At 39.0% G+C, this 18,630-nt stretch overlaps 1 protein-coding gene across 1 annotated transcript in view; it reads right to left on the bottom strand.

Annotated features, from left to right (window-relative positions):
• LOC136260517 (uncharacterized) overlaps positions 1 to 18,630 on the bottom strand; it is a 114,728-nt gene that overhangs the window by 72,116 nt on the left and 23,982 nt on the right. The window contains exons 5-10 of the mRNA XM_066054283.1: positions 5,371 to 5,691; positions 4,994 to 5,308; positions 4,573 to 4,902; positions 4,183 to 4,497; positions 3,798 to 4,121; positions 3,424 to 3,741 (exon numbers count right to left, since the gene is read on the bottom strand). Of these exons, the coding sequence (XP_065910355.1) occupies positions 3,424 to 3,741; positions 3,798 to 4,121; positions 4,183 to 4,497; positions 4,573 to 4,902; positions 4,994 to 5,308; positions 5,371 to 5,691 (1,923 nt within the window). The remainder of the gene's footprint in view (positions 1 to 3,423; positions 3,742 to 3,797; positions 4,122 to 4,182; positions 4,498 to 4,572; positions 4,903 to 4,993; positions 5,309 to 5,370; positions 5,692 to 18,630) is intronic.

The following is an 18,630-nucleotide window of genomic DNA, read 5'->3' as shown; positions in this document are numbered from 1 at the left end:
ACCAATCTCAATTGTAACAAGCTTGGTATACAGGCCAGTACATCAGTGTTCATAGAATGAAATATCTTAGTACACAGAACTTATGCAGCAAAGCAGTGCACTAAGAAACAAATAATAGTTGTATCATGTACCCGAGTGATTTGCCTGATGTGTACACCCAAGCTCGAGGGCTGTCAGGCCCGAGAGCATGGGTGTACATATCAGGTAAATCACGAGGGCATGTGATACAACTGATATGTACCATGCCAATGCAGGTTAAGAGCCTGCAAGCGATAAATCACCCAAACCAATACATGACCGACCAGTAAATTTATTATATAGACCAACTTGTGAAATTCGATTATGGGACAGCAGCAACTAACATTGTGACTACATTTGTTAACATGAATGGAGAAGTCCTAACAGTATCGTGGAAAATTCCAATTAAGCTATTTTACAAGTATTTTAAAGCCACTGCATCGTTTTAAGACCATTTTACAGGGGTAAGCTTTGTTGGAGAGTGCTTATCTCGTGTTACTCAAATAGTGGGCGTGTCCATGTCGAAAATGCTGCAAACCACTTATGAATATGCTATAGCACTATGTAGTTCTCACCTTAAACCAATGCTTCTCAACTCATATGATGGCAAGGGTAATAAATCGCTTCTGTCTGAGTGCTGTAGGATGCAAAATCAAAAGCATAGTTTTCATCATGTGACCAATAATAAATTCCCACAATCAAGTTCGGCTTGAGTTTTTAAGTAAAGAATTTGGTGATACTGCTCCCACATAAAGGCCATGGTACATTTACAATGTACCATAGCCAGCTATGGTTTAACTTAAATGTACCATGGCTAGCCAGGGTTTATAAGATATGTATCCTGAAATTTGTCTTTGAAGTTAGGTGGCTTCATGGTACATAAGAGAGTAAACTATACCAACTATAGTCATTATGTCCCTTATGATTACGATTATGATTATATACTGGGTCGAGACAGCACAACTGATAATTGACCCAGGTAGTTACAAGTAAGTGAAAAACATTAACAGATACAAAATTGTTTATCGTTTGATCGTGACAAGGTGGTTGATGAAAATCTCTATGGATTGCTCTTCAAGAATATTGTCAGGTAGCTAATGTGTTCCATTCTCTTAAAGTATTGGGAAAGAAACTTTTCTGGTACATTACAGTGGAGCTGACAGTCCCTGTTTTTCTTTGCTGAGACACCAATTCTCTGTGAGTGCTATCCCACTATGGACCTGTGAGAAGGCTAAGAATGAGTTTTTATCCACCCATCGTCTGGAACAGTCAGTTGAACTCAAACACATGAGACTAATCAGCACATGCTTGTTCTACTTTGCTAAGAACGAGTCCTTATTTGCCCATCATCTGGAACAGTCAGTTGAACTCTAACATACGAGAAGCAAATAATTATCCAGTGTTCATAGAAATGAAATACCTGTTAAGAAATGCAACTTGTTCTACTTTGCTAAAATGAGTTCTTATCTCAGCTATATACATCTGTCATCTGGAACAATCAGTTGAACTTAAACACATGAGAAACAAATGTACTGGCCAGTACAGCTGAATTCTCTACATGGTGGTTTCTTTATAACTGAACTCTCTACAAGGTAACTTCTTCTAGCTGATCTTTCTACAAGGTGATTTGTTTGTAGCTGAATTCTGTATAGGTGATTTGTTTGCAGTTGAGCTCTTTACAGAATGGTTTCTTTATAGCTGAACTCTCAACAAGGTAACTTCTTCTAGCTGATGTCTCTACAAGGTCACTAGTTTGTAGCTGAATTCTCTACATGGTGGTTTCTTTGTAACCAAACTATCTACAAGGTAACTTCTTCTAGCTGATCTCTCTACAGGGTGATTTGTTTGTAACTGAATTCTGTATAGGAGATTTGTTTGCAGCTGAGCTCTTTACAAAATGGTTTCTTTGTAGCTAAACTCTCTACAAGGTAACTTCTCCTAGCTGATGTCTCTATAGGGTCACTAGTTTGTAGCTGAATTCTCTACGTGGTGCTTTCTTTATAACTGAACTCTGTACAAGGTAACTTCTTCTAGCTGATCTTTCTATAGGGTGATTTGTTTGTGGCTGAACTCTCTACAAGGAAACTTCTTCTAGCTGATCTCTCTACAGGAAGATTTGTTTGTAGCTGAACTCTCTACAGTTGATTTGTTTGCAGCTGAGCTCTCTACATGATGGTTTCTTTGTAGCTGAACTCTCTACAAGGTAACTTCTTCTAGCTGATCTCTCTACAGGGCGATTTGTTTGTAGCTGAACTCTCTACATGGTGGTTTCTTTGTAGCTGAACTATAGAAGGTGATTTCGTCTAACTGAACTATCTCTTTCCATAGTTGCATGAACTCCCTACAAGGTAACTTCTTCTAGCTGATCTCTCTAGAGGGTGAATTGCTTGTAGCTGATCTCTCTACAGGGTGACTTGTTTGTAGCTGATCTTTATACAGGTTACTTGTTTCTAGCTGATCTCTTGAATTCTCTTCAGGGTGACTGCTCTATTAGAGTATCTCGATCTCGCACTTGCTACACCAAGTTGGATTTCGTGTTATAACTCCGTGGTTTTAAGTCTGATTCTTCTACACCATTGAAGAGCCTTTCTAAGATGATTACTCCATCTATACAGCGATTTTCAAAGCATTACCCCAAGCGGTTTATCTGGTAGGCGTGGAAAATAGTCGTTTTTTATTAGCTAATCTCGATTGCGTAATTGTTACACACTGTTGGTGTTTTCGTTGTATCTTCCTGGTTTTCAGCTCGATTTCTTTCAAACCACAAAAGGTTTGAGGTTCAATAGTAACCTATTCACCCACCCATTTTCAGCTTCTTCCCATACGCGGTTTACCCTGTAGGCGTGACAACATATTGGTGTTATTTTTCGTGAATAATCGCTCGTAACTCTTTGCCTATTTATCGTATTCCAGCCAAACTTGGTATAGAGATGCGCCTTTATACCCCCTTCTGTGTGCCAAATTTCAAGGCAATCGGATATGGCGTTCGCGTTTTATAGCAGTTTTTGTAAGTGTGCGAAAAGAGGAAGAAAAATATGAAGAAAAAAACGAATAAACTAAGGCAATCTTTGAAGTCGCATATCTCGGGAACGCTTGAAGCGATTTCGCTCAAATGTAAAATGTGGAGTGCTGAAGTTGGAGGGCGTGTCCACAGCAAAAATCGACTTGTTTTATCAAGGCAGGACAGAGCTACGGAGGTGCGTAAATTGCGTTTTCTTTCTTCCTGTCAATATACTCACGGGTGTTGCGCGCCGGTTTCTTGGGCCGCACGACACACTACCGTGTGTCTTGATTACAAGTACATACTGCATGGAGAAGCAGACTGGTGTACAATCCATCCATATATAATTTATCATTTCGTACTAACCACCTACAGTATACATGCACCTTTAATAGAGTACTAACCCATCACATCCAGTGTAACACTATCATTAGCCATAACTGGTGGACTAGTGTTGATCACTACTTCACAGTGGTACACTGTACCATTATTAGTTGTGTTTAAAAGTGAGATAGTGTAAGTGTCTCTGTACAATACTGAGTTGTTTGTTGTGGAGCTGATATTGACTACCTCCATCCTCTCAACTGCATCACCATCCCTGCTCCAAACAATATCCACTCTACTGGTGATACCTCTCACAGTAGTCACATTACACTCCAGTGTTAGTGACTGACCAACTATCTGAGTATTGGGGGCAGTAACAGTCACACTGGGAGTGGGTACTATAGTGTATATTGTAAACAATAAAGGCATACAATGATTAAAATGCTTGGCTTACCAGTAAGTGCTTCCAGTACAACTGATGCTGCTTCATTAGTTTCCAGTATCATCACATTACATGTGTATGTACCCTCATCTTCCTTCATCAGGTACGTAAACTGGATACTGCTAGTGTAATTGTTACCACTAGAAGTGATTGGATTGATGGTCACTCTACTATCATTTATAATAGTGTCTACTTCTGGTCCCATCCAACTAATCATTACTGAACTGGACTCCACTCCACTAACTGTACTCACTGTACACTGGATAAATTGGGGACTACCCACCATAGCTCCTTGTATTTCACCAGATGGTGATATGATTACTGTAGGAGTAGGAACTATGCACAAAAATACACATGTGATTACATGTACAACTACTTCAGAGAAATATAGACTAACCCAACACATCCAGCATAACACTACCAGTAGTCATTGTTGTACGGTTAGCATTGATCACCACCTCACACTGATACTCTCCACCATTATCAGTTGTGTTTAATTGTGAGATGGTGTAATTTTGTGTGTACATCAGTGAATTGTCCATCATAGCTGATGATGCATTACTTGTCCTGTTCAACTCCACACCATCTCTACTCCACACAATATCAACTCTACTGGTGATACCTCTCACAGTAGTCACACTACACTCCAGTGTTAATGGCCGACCAATTATCTGAGCGTTGAGATATGTGACAGTTACATTGGGAGTGGGAACTGTAGTATTAAAAATGAATATATAGTGTTAAAAAATTGCAATCATCAGAGTAACTGTTGAATACAATGACTTACTTCTAAGTGACTCCAGATCAACTGATGCTGAATGACTGGTTTCTAATATCGTTGCATTACACTCATATCTACCCTCATCTCCCTCCATTAGATACATAAATTGAAGACTATTAGTGTAACTGTTACCACTAGAAGTGGTTGGGCTGATGGTAACTCTACTATCATTTGTAATAGTATCTCCTCCAGGTCCTGTCCAACATATAATTACTGAACTCAACTCCACTCCACTAACTGTATGTACTACGCAACGGAAATCTTGAGGACTACCTACCATAGCTCTTTGTATAGAAGCAGCTGAAGATGGTGACAATGTAGTGGTGAAGTCAGCAACTGCAGAGGAGATTAATGATGCTCACATACTGTAATGGTACTGTACATACATTCTGAATAATAACACTGAACAATGAGCAAGCATGTTTACCTAACACATCCAATGTAATATTACTAGTAGCCACAACTGGTGGACTAGTGTTGATCACTACCTCACACTGGTACTCTCTACCATCATCAGTTGTGTTTACTTGTGAGATAACATAAATATCGCTGAATAGTAGTGAATTTTCCATCACAGTGGGTGATGTGTGATTTGTTCTGTTCAATACCACATCACCCGTACTCCACACAATATCAACTCTACTGGTGATACCTCTCACAGTAGTCACAGTACACTGCAGTGTTAGTGGCTGACCAACTGTCTGAGTGTTGAGGGTCATTACAGTAACAGTGGGAGTAGGAACTGTAATATTTAGTATAATATTATGTCATTACTTCAATACTACTCTATTATTATTTGCTTACTAGAAATTTCACTCAGTACAACTGAATCTGATCCTCTATTTCCTGGTATTGTCATAATGCAGGTATAATTACCTTCATCTTCCACCATCAGGTAGGTAAACTGGATACTACTAGTGTAAGTGTTATTAATAAAAGTGGTTCGGTTAATGAAAACTCTATCATTTGTATTGATGTCATTTCCATTTCTCAACCAGTTAAACATCACTTCATTTTCCTCCAATTCAGTAGTTGTAGTAGGTCCAATACATTGAATCATTAGGGGACTACCCACTGCTTGCATATGATCAAATGATAATATAGAAACTGTAAGTGGGGTACGATCTAGGAAGAAGATCACAAAAGATTTAAGTTGCATTTCTTACTCAGCCTGTTACACATGTATACCTCCATGCAAACACAGCTTGACTGCTAAAAAAGGGTGCATCTATGACAGTTAAAGTAATTGGTAAGTGGTACTGTAACTAAAACGTTTATCTGGAGTGGTCACAAATGAATGGCAATGCAATTAACTGTACCAAACAAGGTTTTAGCATTGCACCCATATCACTCAGTCATGCTGTATTCCCAGTAAATTCCTTTTAACTCTAATCCGTTAGTAATTTGGCCACCTCTTTTACTCTAATAACTGGGAATGCATCAAGACTGAATGTACAGTAGGACACAAGTCAATAATAAGGGTTCAATATTATAACTTTGTTTATTTCAGTTAAATGTATTAACATTCACTCTTGTTATGCATCAAGTCAGTAATGTGACTGTATGCTGTCGATCATGCTAATAATTATACTGCCTTGAAATTTTGAAGTGATAGTTATAATCTACAAAAACAGCCAAGCTATGAAAAAAGGTTGTACCCTCAAAAAGCCAGGGTGAGTGAATAAAGATGTGAAATCAAAGGTAGTGGCCAAGAATGGCTGTGGTAGTAGGTCAATGGCAAAAAACTTAATAACGACAATTCAGGTATATTTATGTTGCCTCCCTCAGGGATTTGGGACCAAATTCACCTGAATTGTTTTTTTTTGTTTTTTTTTACTGTAACAAACCTCACCACCATCTTTATACATATAAAAATGTCAGTTATACATAAAACGCTGATGCACATTTGTTAATTTTTTTTTTGCCATTAACCTACCATCACAGTCATAATTTGGCCGCCACCTTTGAGTTTACATTTTTCTTCACCCTGGATTTTTGGGGGCTGCACCCTTTTTCACAGCTTGGTTGTTTTTGAACTTCTTTTTGTATTAGTATACTCCAAAACCGGCCTGTGGTCAGCTTTGGAGTTTCTTTTACGTATCTTTTTCTTTACTGCAGAAAGGAGGAAGACATTAAGAGCTGAACTGATTTACTGGATATGTTTTATAATGATGCCTTTTTTTACAAAATTAATACTGTATGAAAATTATCACATGTCCTTTCTTCTACAGGTAGACTAACTTGTAGCAGATATCTCTACAAGGTAACTTGTTTGTGTACAGAGTGACTTGCAAGGTCTCTTCAGAATGACTTGTTGTAGCTGAACTACAAGGTGACTTGTTTGTAGCTGAATTCTCCACAGGGTGATTTGTTTGCAGCTAAACTTTCCACTAGATGATCATGACTTTATTGTAGCTGAAACTATCTAATCCAAAACAGCCAAGCTGTAAAAAAAGTGTGCGGCCCTCAGAAAGGCTATGGTGAAAAAAGATGTGAAATCCAAGGTGGCGGCCAAGAAATGGCTGTGATGGTAGGTTAATGGTAAAAATTTTAATAATGACAATTCAGGTAAATTTTGTGCCGCTTCACAAAAATTCACCTGAATTGTCGTTATTAAAATTTTTACCATTAACCTACCATCACAGCCATTTCTTGGCCGCCACCTTGGATTTCACATCTTTTTTCACCATAGCCTTTCTGAGGGCCGCACACTTTTTTTACAGCTTGGCTGTTTTGGATTAGATTTCATTTCTTTTTGTATTTGTATACCCCAAAGCCGGCCTATGGCCAGCTTTGGGACTTTTTTAACCTATGTTTTTTTTCTTTACTACAGGAAGAAGAAAAGATGAAGTAGATGTACTTTAAATATTTTATCAGTAAATGTACAAATTATATATGTGTGACCGGATTTGCGAAAAGGGGTCTTCCACACACATCCAATTTACGAACTTTGGCAGTTCATAATGTCAGATAGGAAAATAGTATTGCCTTGAAATTTGGACAGTGATGAGTAACAACATAGGTTAATACATGAACAAAATTTCAGGTTAGTATCTTCTTTGAGCACAAAGGTATGGTCATTCAAGTTTATAGAATTGGATGTGTATGGAAGACCCTTTTTCGCAAATCCGGTCACATATAATACATATGTGACCGGATTTGCGAAAAGGGGCCTTCCACACATCCAATTTGGGCAGTGGTGATTTCTTTGCAACTGAACTCTCTACATGATGGTTTCTTTGTAGCTGAACTCTCTACAAGGTAATTTCTTCTAGCTGATCTCTCTACAGGGAGATTTGTTTGTAGCTGAACTATCTACAAGGTAACTTCTTCTAACTGATCTCTCTATAGGGCGATTTGTTTGTAGCTGAATTCTGTACAGGTGATTTGTTTGCAGCTGAGCTCTTTACAAAATGGTTTCTTTGTAGCTGAACTCTCTACAAAGTAACTTCTTCTAACTGATCTTTCTACAGGGTGATTTGTTTGTAGCTGAACTATCTACAAGGTAATATCTTCTAGCTGATCTCTCTACAGGGTGATTTGTTTGTAGCTGAATTCTCTACATTGTGGTTTCTTTGTAACCAAACTATCTACAAGGTAACTTCTTCTAGCTGACCTCTCTACAGGGTGATTTATTTGTAGCTGAATTCTGTAAAGGTGATTTGTTTGCAGCTGAGCTCTTTAAAGAATGGTTTCTTTGTAGCTGAACTGTCTACAAGGTAACTTCTTCTAGCTGATGTCTCCACAAAGTCACTAGTTTGTAGCTGAGCTCTCTACATGGTGGTTTCTTTGTAACTGAACTCTCTACAAGGTGACCTCCTCTAGCTGATCTTTCTACAGGGTGATTTGTTTGAAGCTGAACTCTCTACAAGATAACTTCTTCTAGCTGATCTCTCTACAGGGAGATTTGTTTGTAGCTGAACTCTCTACATGATGGTTTCTTTGTAGCTGAACTCTCTACAAGGTAACTTCTTCTAGCTAATCTCTCTACAGGGAGATTTGTTTGTAGCTGAACTCTCTACATGATGGTTTCTTTGTAGCTGAACTCTCTGCAAGGTAACTTCTTCTATTGATCTCTCCACAGGGCGATTTGTTTGTAGCTGAACTCTCTACATGGTGGTTTCTTTGTAGTTGAACTCTACAAGGTGATTTTTTCTAGCTGAACTATCCCTTTCCATAGTTGCATGAACTCCCCACAAGGTAACTTCTTCTAGCTGATCTCTCTACAGGGTGACTTGTGTGTAGCTGATCTCTATACAGGTTTCTTGTTTCTAGCTGATCTCTTGAATTCTCTTCAGGGTGACTGCTCTATTAGGATGACTGCTTTATTAGAGTATCTCGATCTCGCACTTGCTGCACCAAGTTGGATTTCGTGTTATAACTCCGTGGCTTTAAGTCTGATTCTTCTACACCATTGATGAGCCTTTCTAAGATGATTACTCCATCTGTACAACGATTTTTAAAGCATTACCCCAAGCGGTTTATCTGGTAGGCGTGGCAAGCAGTCGTTTTTTTTTTAGCTAATCTCGATTGCGTAATTGTTACACACTGTTGGCTTTTTCGTTGTATCTTCCTGTTTTTTAGCTCGATTTCTTTCAAACCACAAAAGGCTTGAGGTTGAATAGTAAACCTATTCACCCACCGATTTTCAGCTTCTTCCCATACGCGGTTTACCCTGTAGGCGTGACAACATATTGGTGTTATTTTTCGTGAATAATCGCTCATAACTCTTTGCCTGTTTATCGTATTCCAGCCAATGTTGGTACCGAGATGCGCCTTTATACCCCCCTTCTGTGTGCCAAATTTCAAGGCAATCGGATATGGCGTTCGAGTTTTATAGCAGTTTTTGTAAGTGTGCGACAAGAAAAAGAAAAATAAGAAGAAAAAAAAACGAAGAAACTGAGCCAATTTTTGAAGTCGCATATCTCGGGAACTCGCGAAGCGATTTCGCTCAAATTTGGAATGTGGAGTGCTGCAGTTGGAGGGCATGTCCACAGCAAAAATCGTCTTGTTTCATCAAGGAAGCACAGAGCTACGGAGGTGCGAAAATTGCGTTTTCTTTCTTCCTGTCAGTATACTCACGGGTGTTACGGGCCGGCTTCTTGGGCCGCATGACACACTACCGTGTGTCTTGATCTACAGGATGACTTGAACTCTCTACCAGGTGACTTGTTTGTAGCTGAACTCTGTGACTTTTTTTTGTAGCTGAAATCTCTTCAGGGTGACTTGTTTAGTGCTGAGTTTGTAGTGGAATTTTCTACAGGGTGACTTGTTGGTTGCTGAACTCTCTACAGGGTGGCTTGTTTGTAGCTGAATTCTTTAATGTGTGACATTTTTGCAGCTGAAACCTGTTCAGGGTGACTCGTTTTATACTAAATTCTCCACAAGGTGAATAGTAACTTTCTACAGAGTGATTTGTTGGTAACTGAATGTTCTACTGGGTGGTGTTTTGTGTTGAACTCTCCACAGGGTGATTTTTTGTAGTTGGACTTTTCACAGGGTGATTTTTTTGTAGGGGTGACTTGTTTGTGGCTAAACCTTCTAAATGGGAATTGTTTGCAGCTTAACTTTCTACAAGGTGGCTTGTTTGTAGCCAATCTCTCTACCAGGTGACTTGTTTGCAGCTGGGCTCTCTACAGGGTGACTTATTTGTAGCTGAACTCTCTACAGGGTGATTTGTTTGTCTGTATCGGGTGACTTGTTTGTAGCTGAATACTCTAGGGGGTGACTTGTTTGTAGCTGAAAACTCTAGGGGGTAACTTGTATACTAAACTCTCTACAGAGTCACTTGCTTGTGGTTGAATTTTCCACAGGGTGGTATTTGTTGGTAGCTGAACTCTCCACAGGATGACTTTTTTGTAGCTGATATCTCCACAGGGTGATTTGTTTGTAGCAGAACTCTTTTCAGGGTGACCTGTTTGTATGAATTGTTTGTAGCTGAATTCTCTACAGGATGTGGCTCAACTCTCCACAGGGTGATTTGTTTGTAGCTGAAATCTCCACATTGTGACTTGCTTATTACTGAATTCTTTGCAGGATGATAGTTTGTAGCTGAAGTCTCTACACGGTGACTTGTTTGTAGCTGAACACTCATGGGTGACTTTATAGCTGAACTCTACAAGTGACTTGTTTGTAGCTGAACTCTCTACTGGATGTAGTTGAACTCCCCACAGGGTGATTTGTTTGGAGCTGAATTGTCTTCAGGGTTACGTGTTTGTAGTTGAATTCTCTACAGGGTGACTTGTTTGTAACTGAACTGTCTACAGGGTGATTTGTTTGCAGTTGAACTCTTTACAGGGTGAATTGATTGTAGTTAAACTCTCTTTTTGGTAAATAGCTGAACTCTCTACATGGTGACATGATTATAGCTGAACATTCTAATAGGGAGATGACTTTTTGTGTAGCTGAATGTTCTATTAGAGTGACTGCACTATTAGAGAATATCGATCATGCACTGGTTACACCTAGTTGACTTTCATTGATAGTTTACTGATGCATGCAAGAAATACAACTAGTTTAGTCAGTAAGCATGACACTAAATCACACTATAAGTGACTACTCTATTAGAGTATCTCAATTGCATGGTATATAACCTATTTTTGACTACTTATTATTCTTATTGCATATAATGCTTTAACAAAGCTCACATTTTTGAGCACTTCTAATACAATGCACATACAGATTTATATATCTATGAGATTATAAAATTTTACCATCCTGGTGTAGCAAACTGGAATTCTCATTTGTAAGATAGAAATTGAGTGAGATGAGCAACTGACAGTAGTGGTAGAGTGGTAAAGGATTTTGGGATTTAGGTGTGGAGGTCCTTGTTTCAAACCCTAGGCAATATTTTCTGTTTTCCTGCACAGTTTTTTTTGTTTCTCAGTGACTGTTCTATTAGAGTATGTCAACCAAGTTTGTTTCACATACTTGGTTTTGCATTATTATTTCCTTAGATAATATTATCAGTACTTTCAGATTTCTGCACCATGATGGTCAGCTTATTTGCCTACCAAATTTTAACTTGTTTCTGTCAGTAGTTTATCTGCAAGCACGACAAAAATTTTAATGTCTGCACAGCTTATTTTATTTAGTAAACTTTCCAGTAGTAAAGGATTATAGCATATGTGACTGTCTCAGCAAAAATCTGACTTATTTGCACAAGCATGCGTTTTTAGAAACAAAATACAGTAATACCTCACACAGCCTTCCAGTTAATCTCTCCTCGCAGGCTTGACTGGATCTCTCCCCCCCCCCCCCCCCCCCACTTCCTTCAATTTTTCAGAAGACTTTATCATTCATTTACCAGCAATCCTTTTGATTGTAATTGTATATACTGTTAAAACCATTAATGTTATTCATGTGCTACTGTTAATACTGCTGTGCTAATATCATGGTTGCCATGTTTACATTAAAAAAATTTTTTTTTTACTAATTTTCTTCATGTCATACCCACAGAGCTCTCGTCAGCCACACTATTCCAACTGAGTGCAGTAGCACAAACCTACTTCAACCTAGGAATATCAGCAGCAACAAAGAAAGCCTACACAGCTGGCCTCCACAAGTACATCACCTTTTGCTCTGATGCTAGCTTACAGGTTGCACCTGTTTCTGAAGATACATTGATGTTCTTCGCTACATACCTAGCACAGCAACTCCTTTCTTATGCTACTGTACAAGTATACCTCTCTGCTGTGAGGTACAGTTGCACCACAACTGGAGAATCATTGCCCCTAACAACACCAAGATTACACTACATTTTGAAAGGCATGCACAAGTCATGTGCAATTACCCACTAACCAAGGGAATAGTTATCTATTACTTTTCCAATTATGATGTGCCTTCATGTAGTGTTTTCAAACCACACCAGCAACTTTTTCCAATTATGATGCGCCTTCATGTAGTGTTTTCAAACCACACCAGCAACTACAGAGATATGATGATCTGGGCTGCCTGCTGCCTTGCCTACTTTGGACTCCTTAGAGTCAGTGAATTTACTGCATCATCACCTGGCCACTTTGACTCTTCAACTGGTTTGCTTTTATCAGACATAGCTTTAGACAATAGAGCTTCTCCAACACTTGTACAGATCACACTTAAACAGTCAAAAGGAGACCAGTTTAGGAAAAGGACACAAATATGTTTAGGCAAGATGACTCAAGCTATCTGTCCAGTCTAGGCCTTGGTGTAGTACCTAGTCAGGTGAGGCGGCACCCCAGGACCACTATTTGTGTGGCCTAACAACAAGGCATTGACAAGAGCATCATTTAGTGCAGCCCTCAACAAAGCCTTAAAAGAGCTGCATATGGATCCCCACCAGTTTAATACGCATATTAGTTTCAGAATTGGTGTTGCTACATCAGCTAAACAGGCCGGTGTGAGCAACTTACACTTAAAAAGTCCTGGGAAGGTGGAGAAGTGATGCCTAATTATGCTATGTTCAACTGTCACCACAAGATTTAGCAGGATTGTCAAAGTCTCTTGCACTTACACCATAATCGAAACAAACCAGTTTGGTGTGCCTTACTTACTGTGAACACTTAATAATATCTGCCTTATCACGTAACCATAATCAATGCTAGATTAGTTATATCTATACCACAGAGCAGACAACTTGTATGTATAGGCATAGATAGATAGGTGAGTAAGCTACATCAGTTAGAGTATTCAATCTTAGCAATTTAAAATGCTCCCTCCAAGCCAATTGATATGTACACAAAACATCTTCTCCAGATTTATATCCCAGCCTTAAAATTGATTAGGCTCCCATGGCAGACAGAGGCCTTGTACAACTACCAAACACACCAACACCAATTGATGGTGGTGTATCTAATAATCAGTGTTGAGTATGTTAGAGGTGAGCAAACTACATTAACTGCTATTATTATATGTAGCTACAGTCTGCCACCATCAGCAAATGTTCCACATACTTGTGCACACTGACGTATCCATGAAATTCTGGCATTGCATTTCAGCCACATTTGTTCTCCAAATTTTTTTGGTCTTGCAGCATATCCACGGCATCATGTGATCATTTTAGTACAAATGACCTAGCTCATGTTAAATATATACATAAATCAGATATCAATTGTAGGTGACAGACAGTTAAAAAAACTCTGCTTTTATCCCAATCTTACCGTGGTCTGCTCTTGGCAACTCCAGCCATGTCTTAAAATCCAGCACGCTAATTCATCCTTATTTAATCATATCATGTAACACAAATTGTGTACAATTGTATAAAATTAATGTAATACACCTGTAATTATTTGTTGGATGTTTAAGCTTTACTACTTGTAGGCATCAGATTCAATATCATGATTCTCACAATTTAAAGTGCAATCTTACATTGTCACATCTCCATGGTAGGATAATCACTGATTGTAATTGCATACTAATGCATCGCTTATGTTTATGTGTCAGTCAGTTCCTCTAGAATTGTATTACTGTGCATCTTATCAACCTGCACACACTGTGTTGGCCATGCACTGTCTGTACATGCCCCACTAGTAGGTTGTCCCGTTGGTGATTGTATTTGGTTGTATTTGCCCCGGGACTAGTAAATAAAATAAACTTACTAATGGTGCTAACATTCTAATAAGGTGACTGTAAACTATTAGAGTATCTCGATCACGTACTTGTTACATGTAGTTGGATTCACGTACTCAGTGGCTTTTACTCAAATTCTTCTATACTACTGAAAGGACTTTCTATAATGATTATTCCATCTACATACATGATGGTTTTCAGCTCACTCTTCTCAGTGGTTTGCGTAAAAAAATAGTTTTTTTGTTTCACGAAATTTGATTGCATAATTGTGACTCAGGTTGGGTGTTGTGTCATATTTCCACGGTCTTTATCTTCATTCTTGTCAAACTACAAAAAGACACTCCTACAATGGTTACTCCACATACATAGTGCTTATATTTATTTATTCATCAAGACACACGGTAGTGTGTCGTGCGGCCCAAGAAGCCGGCGCACAACACCTGTGAGTATATTGACAGGAAGAACGAAATCGCAAATTTTGCACCTCCGTAGCTCTGTGCTGCCTTGATGAAACAAGACGATTTTTGCTGTGGACACTCCCTCCAACTTCAGTACTCCACATTCCAAATTTGAGTGAAATCGCTTCAAGCATTCCCGAGATATGCGACTTCAGAAATTGGCTTAGTTTCTTCATTTTTTTCTTCTTATTTTTCTTCCTTTTTTTGCAGCACACTTACGTACAAAACCTGCTATAAAACGCGAACGCAATATCTGATTGCCTTGCAATTTAGCACACAGAAGGGGGGTATAAAGGCGCATCTCTGTACCAACTTTGGCTGGAATACGGTAAGCAGACAAAGAATAATTAGCGATTATTCCCAAAAAATAACACCAATATGTTGTCACGCCTACAGGGTAAACCACTTATGGAAAGAAGCTGAAAATCAGTGGGTGAATAGGTTAACTATTGAACCTCAAACCTTTTGTGGTTTGAAAGAAATTGAGCTAAAAACCAGGAAGATACAACGAAAAAACCAACAGTGTGTAACAATTATGCAATCGAGATTCACTAATAAAAAAACGACTACTTTCCACGCCCACCAAAAAAAACCGCTTGGGGTAATGCTTTGAAATTCGCTGTACAGATGGAGTAATCATCTTAGAAAGGATCTTCAATGGTGTAGAAGAATCATACTTGAAGCCACAGAGTTATAATGCACCTATCAATGTATTGCCCCACCACCCCCCCTCGGGCATAAATGGGGCTTTACAGGGGAAATTGACACGAAACTGCTGCCCCACTATGGGGCATTTGACAATCGTTCAGTAAGCACCCAAATATTTTTTTGTTATAACTTCCTTCGCTATGTCAAATCCCGAGTAAATCCCGCGTTGCAACTGGGGCCAATGGTGGGGATTTGACACGATATGTTTGCCCTACTATGGGGCATTTGACATTCGGCTGTGTCAAATCCCCACTATAGCCCCATATATGCCCTAGTGGGGCAATACATTGATAGGTACATAACACGAAATCAAACTTGGTGTAGCAAGTGCGAGATCCAGATACTCTAATAGAGCAGTCACCCTGAAAAGAATTCAAAAGATCAGCTAGAAACTAGTAACCTGTATAGAGATAAGCTACAAACAATTCACCCTGTACAGAGATCAGCTAGAAGAAGCTACCTTGTAGGGAGTTCAACTACGTAGTTCAGCTAGAAAAACTCACCTTGTAGAGAGTTCAGCTTCAAAGAAACCACCATGTAGAGAGTTCAGCTACAAACAAATCGCCCTGTAGAGGAATCAGCTAGAAGAAATTACCCTGTACAGAGTTCAACTTCAAAGAAACCATCATGTAGAGAGTTCAGCTGCAAACAAATCACCTGTAGAGAGTTCAGCTACAAACAAATTACTCTGTAGAAAGGTCAGCTAGAAGAAGTCACCTTGTAGAGAGTTCAGCTACTAACTAATGACCCTGTAGAGACATCAGCTAGAAGAAGTTACCTTGTAGATAGTTCAGTTACAAACAATTCACCCTATAGAGAGATCAGCTAGAAGGACTCACCTTGTAGAGTGTTCAGTTAGAAAGAAACCACCATGTAGAGTTCTGTAATAAATATATGCACTATATATATATGATTTGTACATTTGTTGATAAAATCAGAAATATTTAAAGTATTCATTTGCTTCATCTTTTTTTCTTCCTGTGGAAAAGAAAAAAAAAAGATAGGTTAAAAATGCCCCAAAGCTGGCCTATACAAATACAAAAAGAAGTGAAATCTAATCCAAAACAGCCAAGCTGTAAAAAAAGAGTGCAGCGCTGGCACAAAATTCACCTTAAATTGTCGTTATTAAAATTTTTACCATTAACCTACCATCACAGCCATTTCTTGGCCGCCACCTTGGATTTCACATCTTTTTTCACCATAGCCTTTTTGAGGGCCGCACTCTTTTTTTTACAGCTTGGTTGTTTTGGATTAGATTTATCAAGACTCAAGGTAGTGTGTCGTGCAGCCCAAGAAGCTGGCGCGCCACACTGAGTATATTGACAGGAAGAAAGAAAATGCGATATTCACACCTATGCAGCTCTGTGATCCCTAATCTGATTGGAACCAAATTTGCTATAGAAGTGTTGGCCAGGTAGGGGAGTCCATACATCAAATTTGAAGAAAATCACTACAGACAGTTCCGAGATATGAGTGACCAAAATTTCATTTTAATTTCTTCATTTTTCTTCTTCATTTCGCACACTTTTCAAAATCCACCATAAAACACGAATACATGCTCCACTCAGGCTGACATTTGGCACATGTAAAGGGCTCATTACAGCAGATCTCAGTACTAAGTTTGGTAGAAATCCGACCTGTATTCACGGAGTTATGACCAACTATTCACATAAAATAAGGTTGAAGGTCTGTCACGCCCACAGGGTAAACCCCATGAAGGAATGAGCTGAAAATTGCTATGTAGATGGAGTAACGTATTACAGGAGTGCCTTTTTGTGCTTTGAAGATAAAGACCATGGAGATATGACACAAAATCCAACCTGTGTTACAATTATGCAATTTATTTTTATGAATAAAAACTATTAGTTTTCACGCCTACCAGGCAAACCGCTTAGAGCAATGAGCTGAAAATTGGTATGTAGCTGGAATAATCATCATAGAAAGTCTGTGCAGTATTACAGAAGAATCTGATTACAAACCACCTAGTTATGATTCGAAAAGCGAACTACGTGTAGTAAAAGCGAGGTCAAGATACTCTAATAGAACAATTGCCATGCAACTACAGATAAATCGCTCTAGCAATTCAAACCATTACAAATCACCCTATAGGGTGAAACCAATTTGTCCTGTTGAGAGTTCAGCCACAAACAAATCACCTTGTACAGAATTCAGCTACAAGCAATTAAGACACCCTGTGGAGACTTGCTCAGCTAGAAACAAGTCACTCTGTAGAGAGATCAGTTAAAACAAATCATCCTGTAGAGAGTTCAGCTACAAACAAGTCACCCTGTAGAGAGTTCAGCTACAAACAAACCACCCCAGAAAGTTCAGCAACAAACAAATCATCCTGTAGAGAGTTCAGCTATAAACAAATTACCCTGTAGATAGATCAGCTAGAAACAAGTCGCCTTGTAGAGAGATCAGGTCACCCTGTAGAGAGATCAACTACAAACAACATCACCCTGTAGAGAGTTCAATTACAAACAAATCACCCTGTAAAAGTTCAACTACAAACAGATATCCCTGTAGAGGGCTCAGCTAGAAACAAGCCACCCTGTAGAGAGAATCCTGTAGAGAGTTCAGCTACATTTCAATTCATCTAGTAGAGAGATCAGCTGCAAACAAGTTATCCTGTAGGGAATAATTTGCATGTAATAAATAAATAATAGTTAGACGTCAAGAACCAGGGTTCTACAGGATTTAGAAAACTCGAAGGCCCTGGGCTGTAGCGCCCGAGCGAAACGAGGGCGCTACTAAGGGCCTGAGGGTTTTCTAAATCCCGTAGAACCCAGTGGTTCTTGACGTCTAACTTATTTAGACTACAACTCGTTATCGTACCTTGAGTTGACAGCTGCTTGTAAACGAGAAATGTACGGCTAAGTACTAGAAACAAGCCCTCTACACCTCCCTACATGGCGGGACCTCAGCGTGGCTGTTGCTACCCGTTTAAACGCCCATGCGTTGCCAATGTTACAGGAGCATGCTATGTATCGAAGTACTGGACTCAGCGACTGGACTACAACTCATTGTTGCTGTTGTTATGCCTCGACAGCTGCTTGTAAGCAAGTAATGTAGTGTTGATTAGTACAAACAAGCCCATTACACCTCCCTCTAATTCAGTACGGCTGTTACTAGCCATTTAAATGCCCATGCGTTGCCAATGTTACAGGCGCGTAATTATCGTGTTTTGTATCGCCTCAGAGCGTGGTCTCTATTGGACATGACCGTGGCTCTACGAGATTTAGAGACCACGTTTTTAGCCAATCAAATTTCAGTATCAAACTTGTTGTAGTCTAAATATATATATATATATATATCATTTGTATATTTACTGATAAATCAAAAATAGTTA

This window comes from Dysidea avara, chromosome 1, assembly GCF_963678975.1.
Source record: "Dysidea avara chromosome 1, odDysAvar1.4, whole genome shotgun sequence".
Classification (NCBI taxonomy): Eukaryota; Metazoa; Porifera; class Demospongiae; order Dictyoceratida; family Dysideidae; genus Dysidea; species Dysidea avara.
The sequence above is the reverse complement of the archived record's forward strand: the minus strand, read 5'-3'. Positions and strand labels throughout refer to the sequence as shown.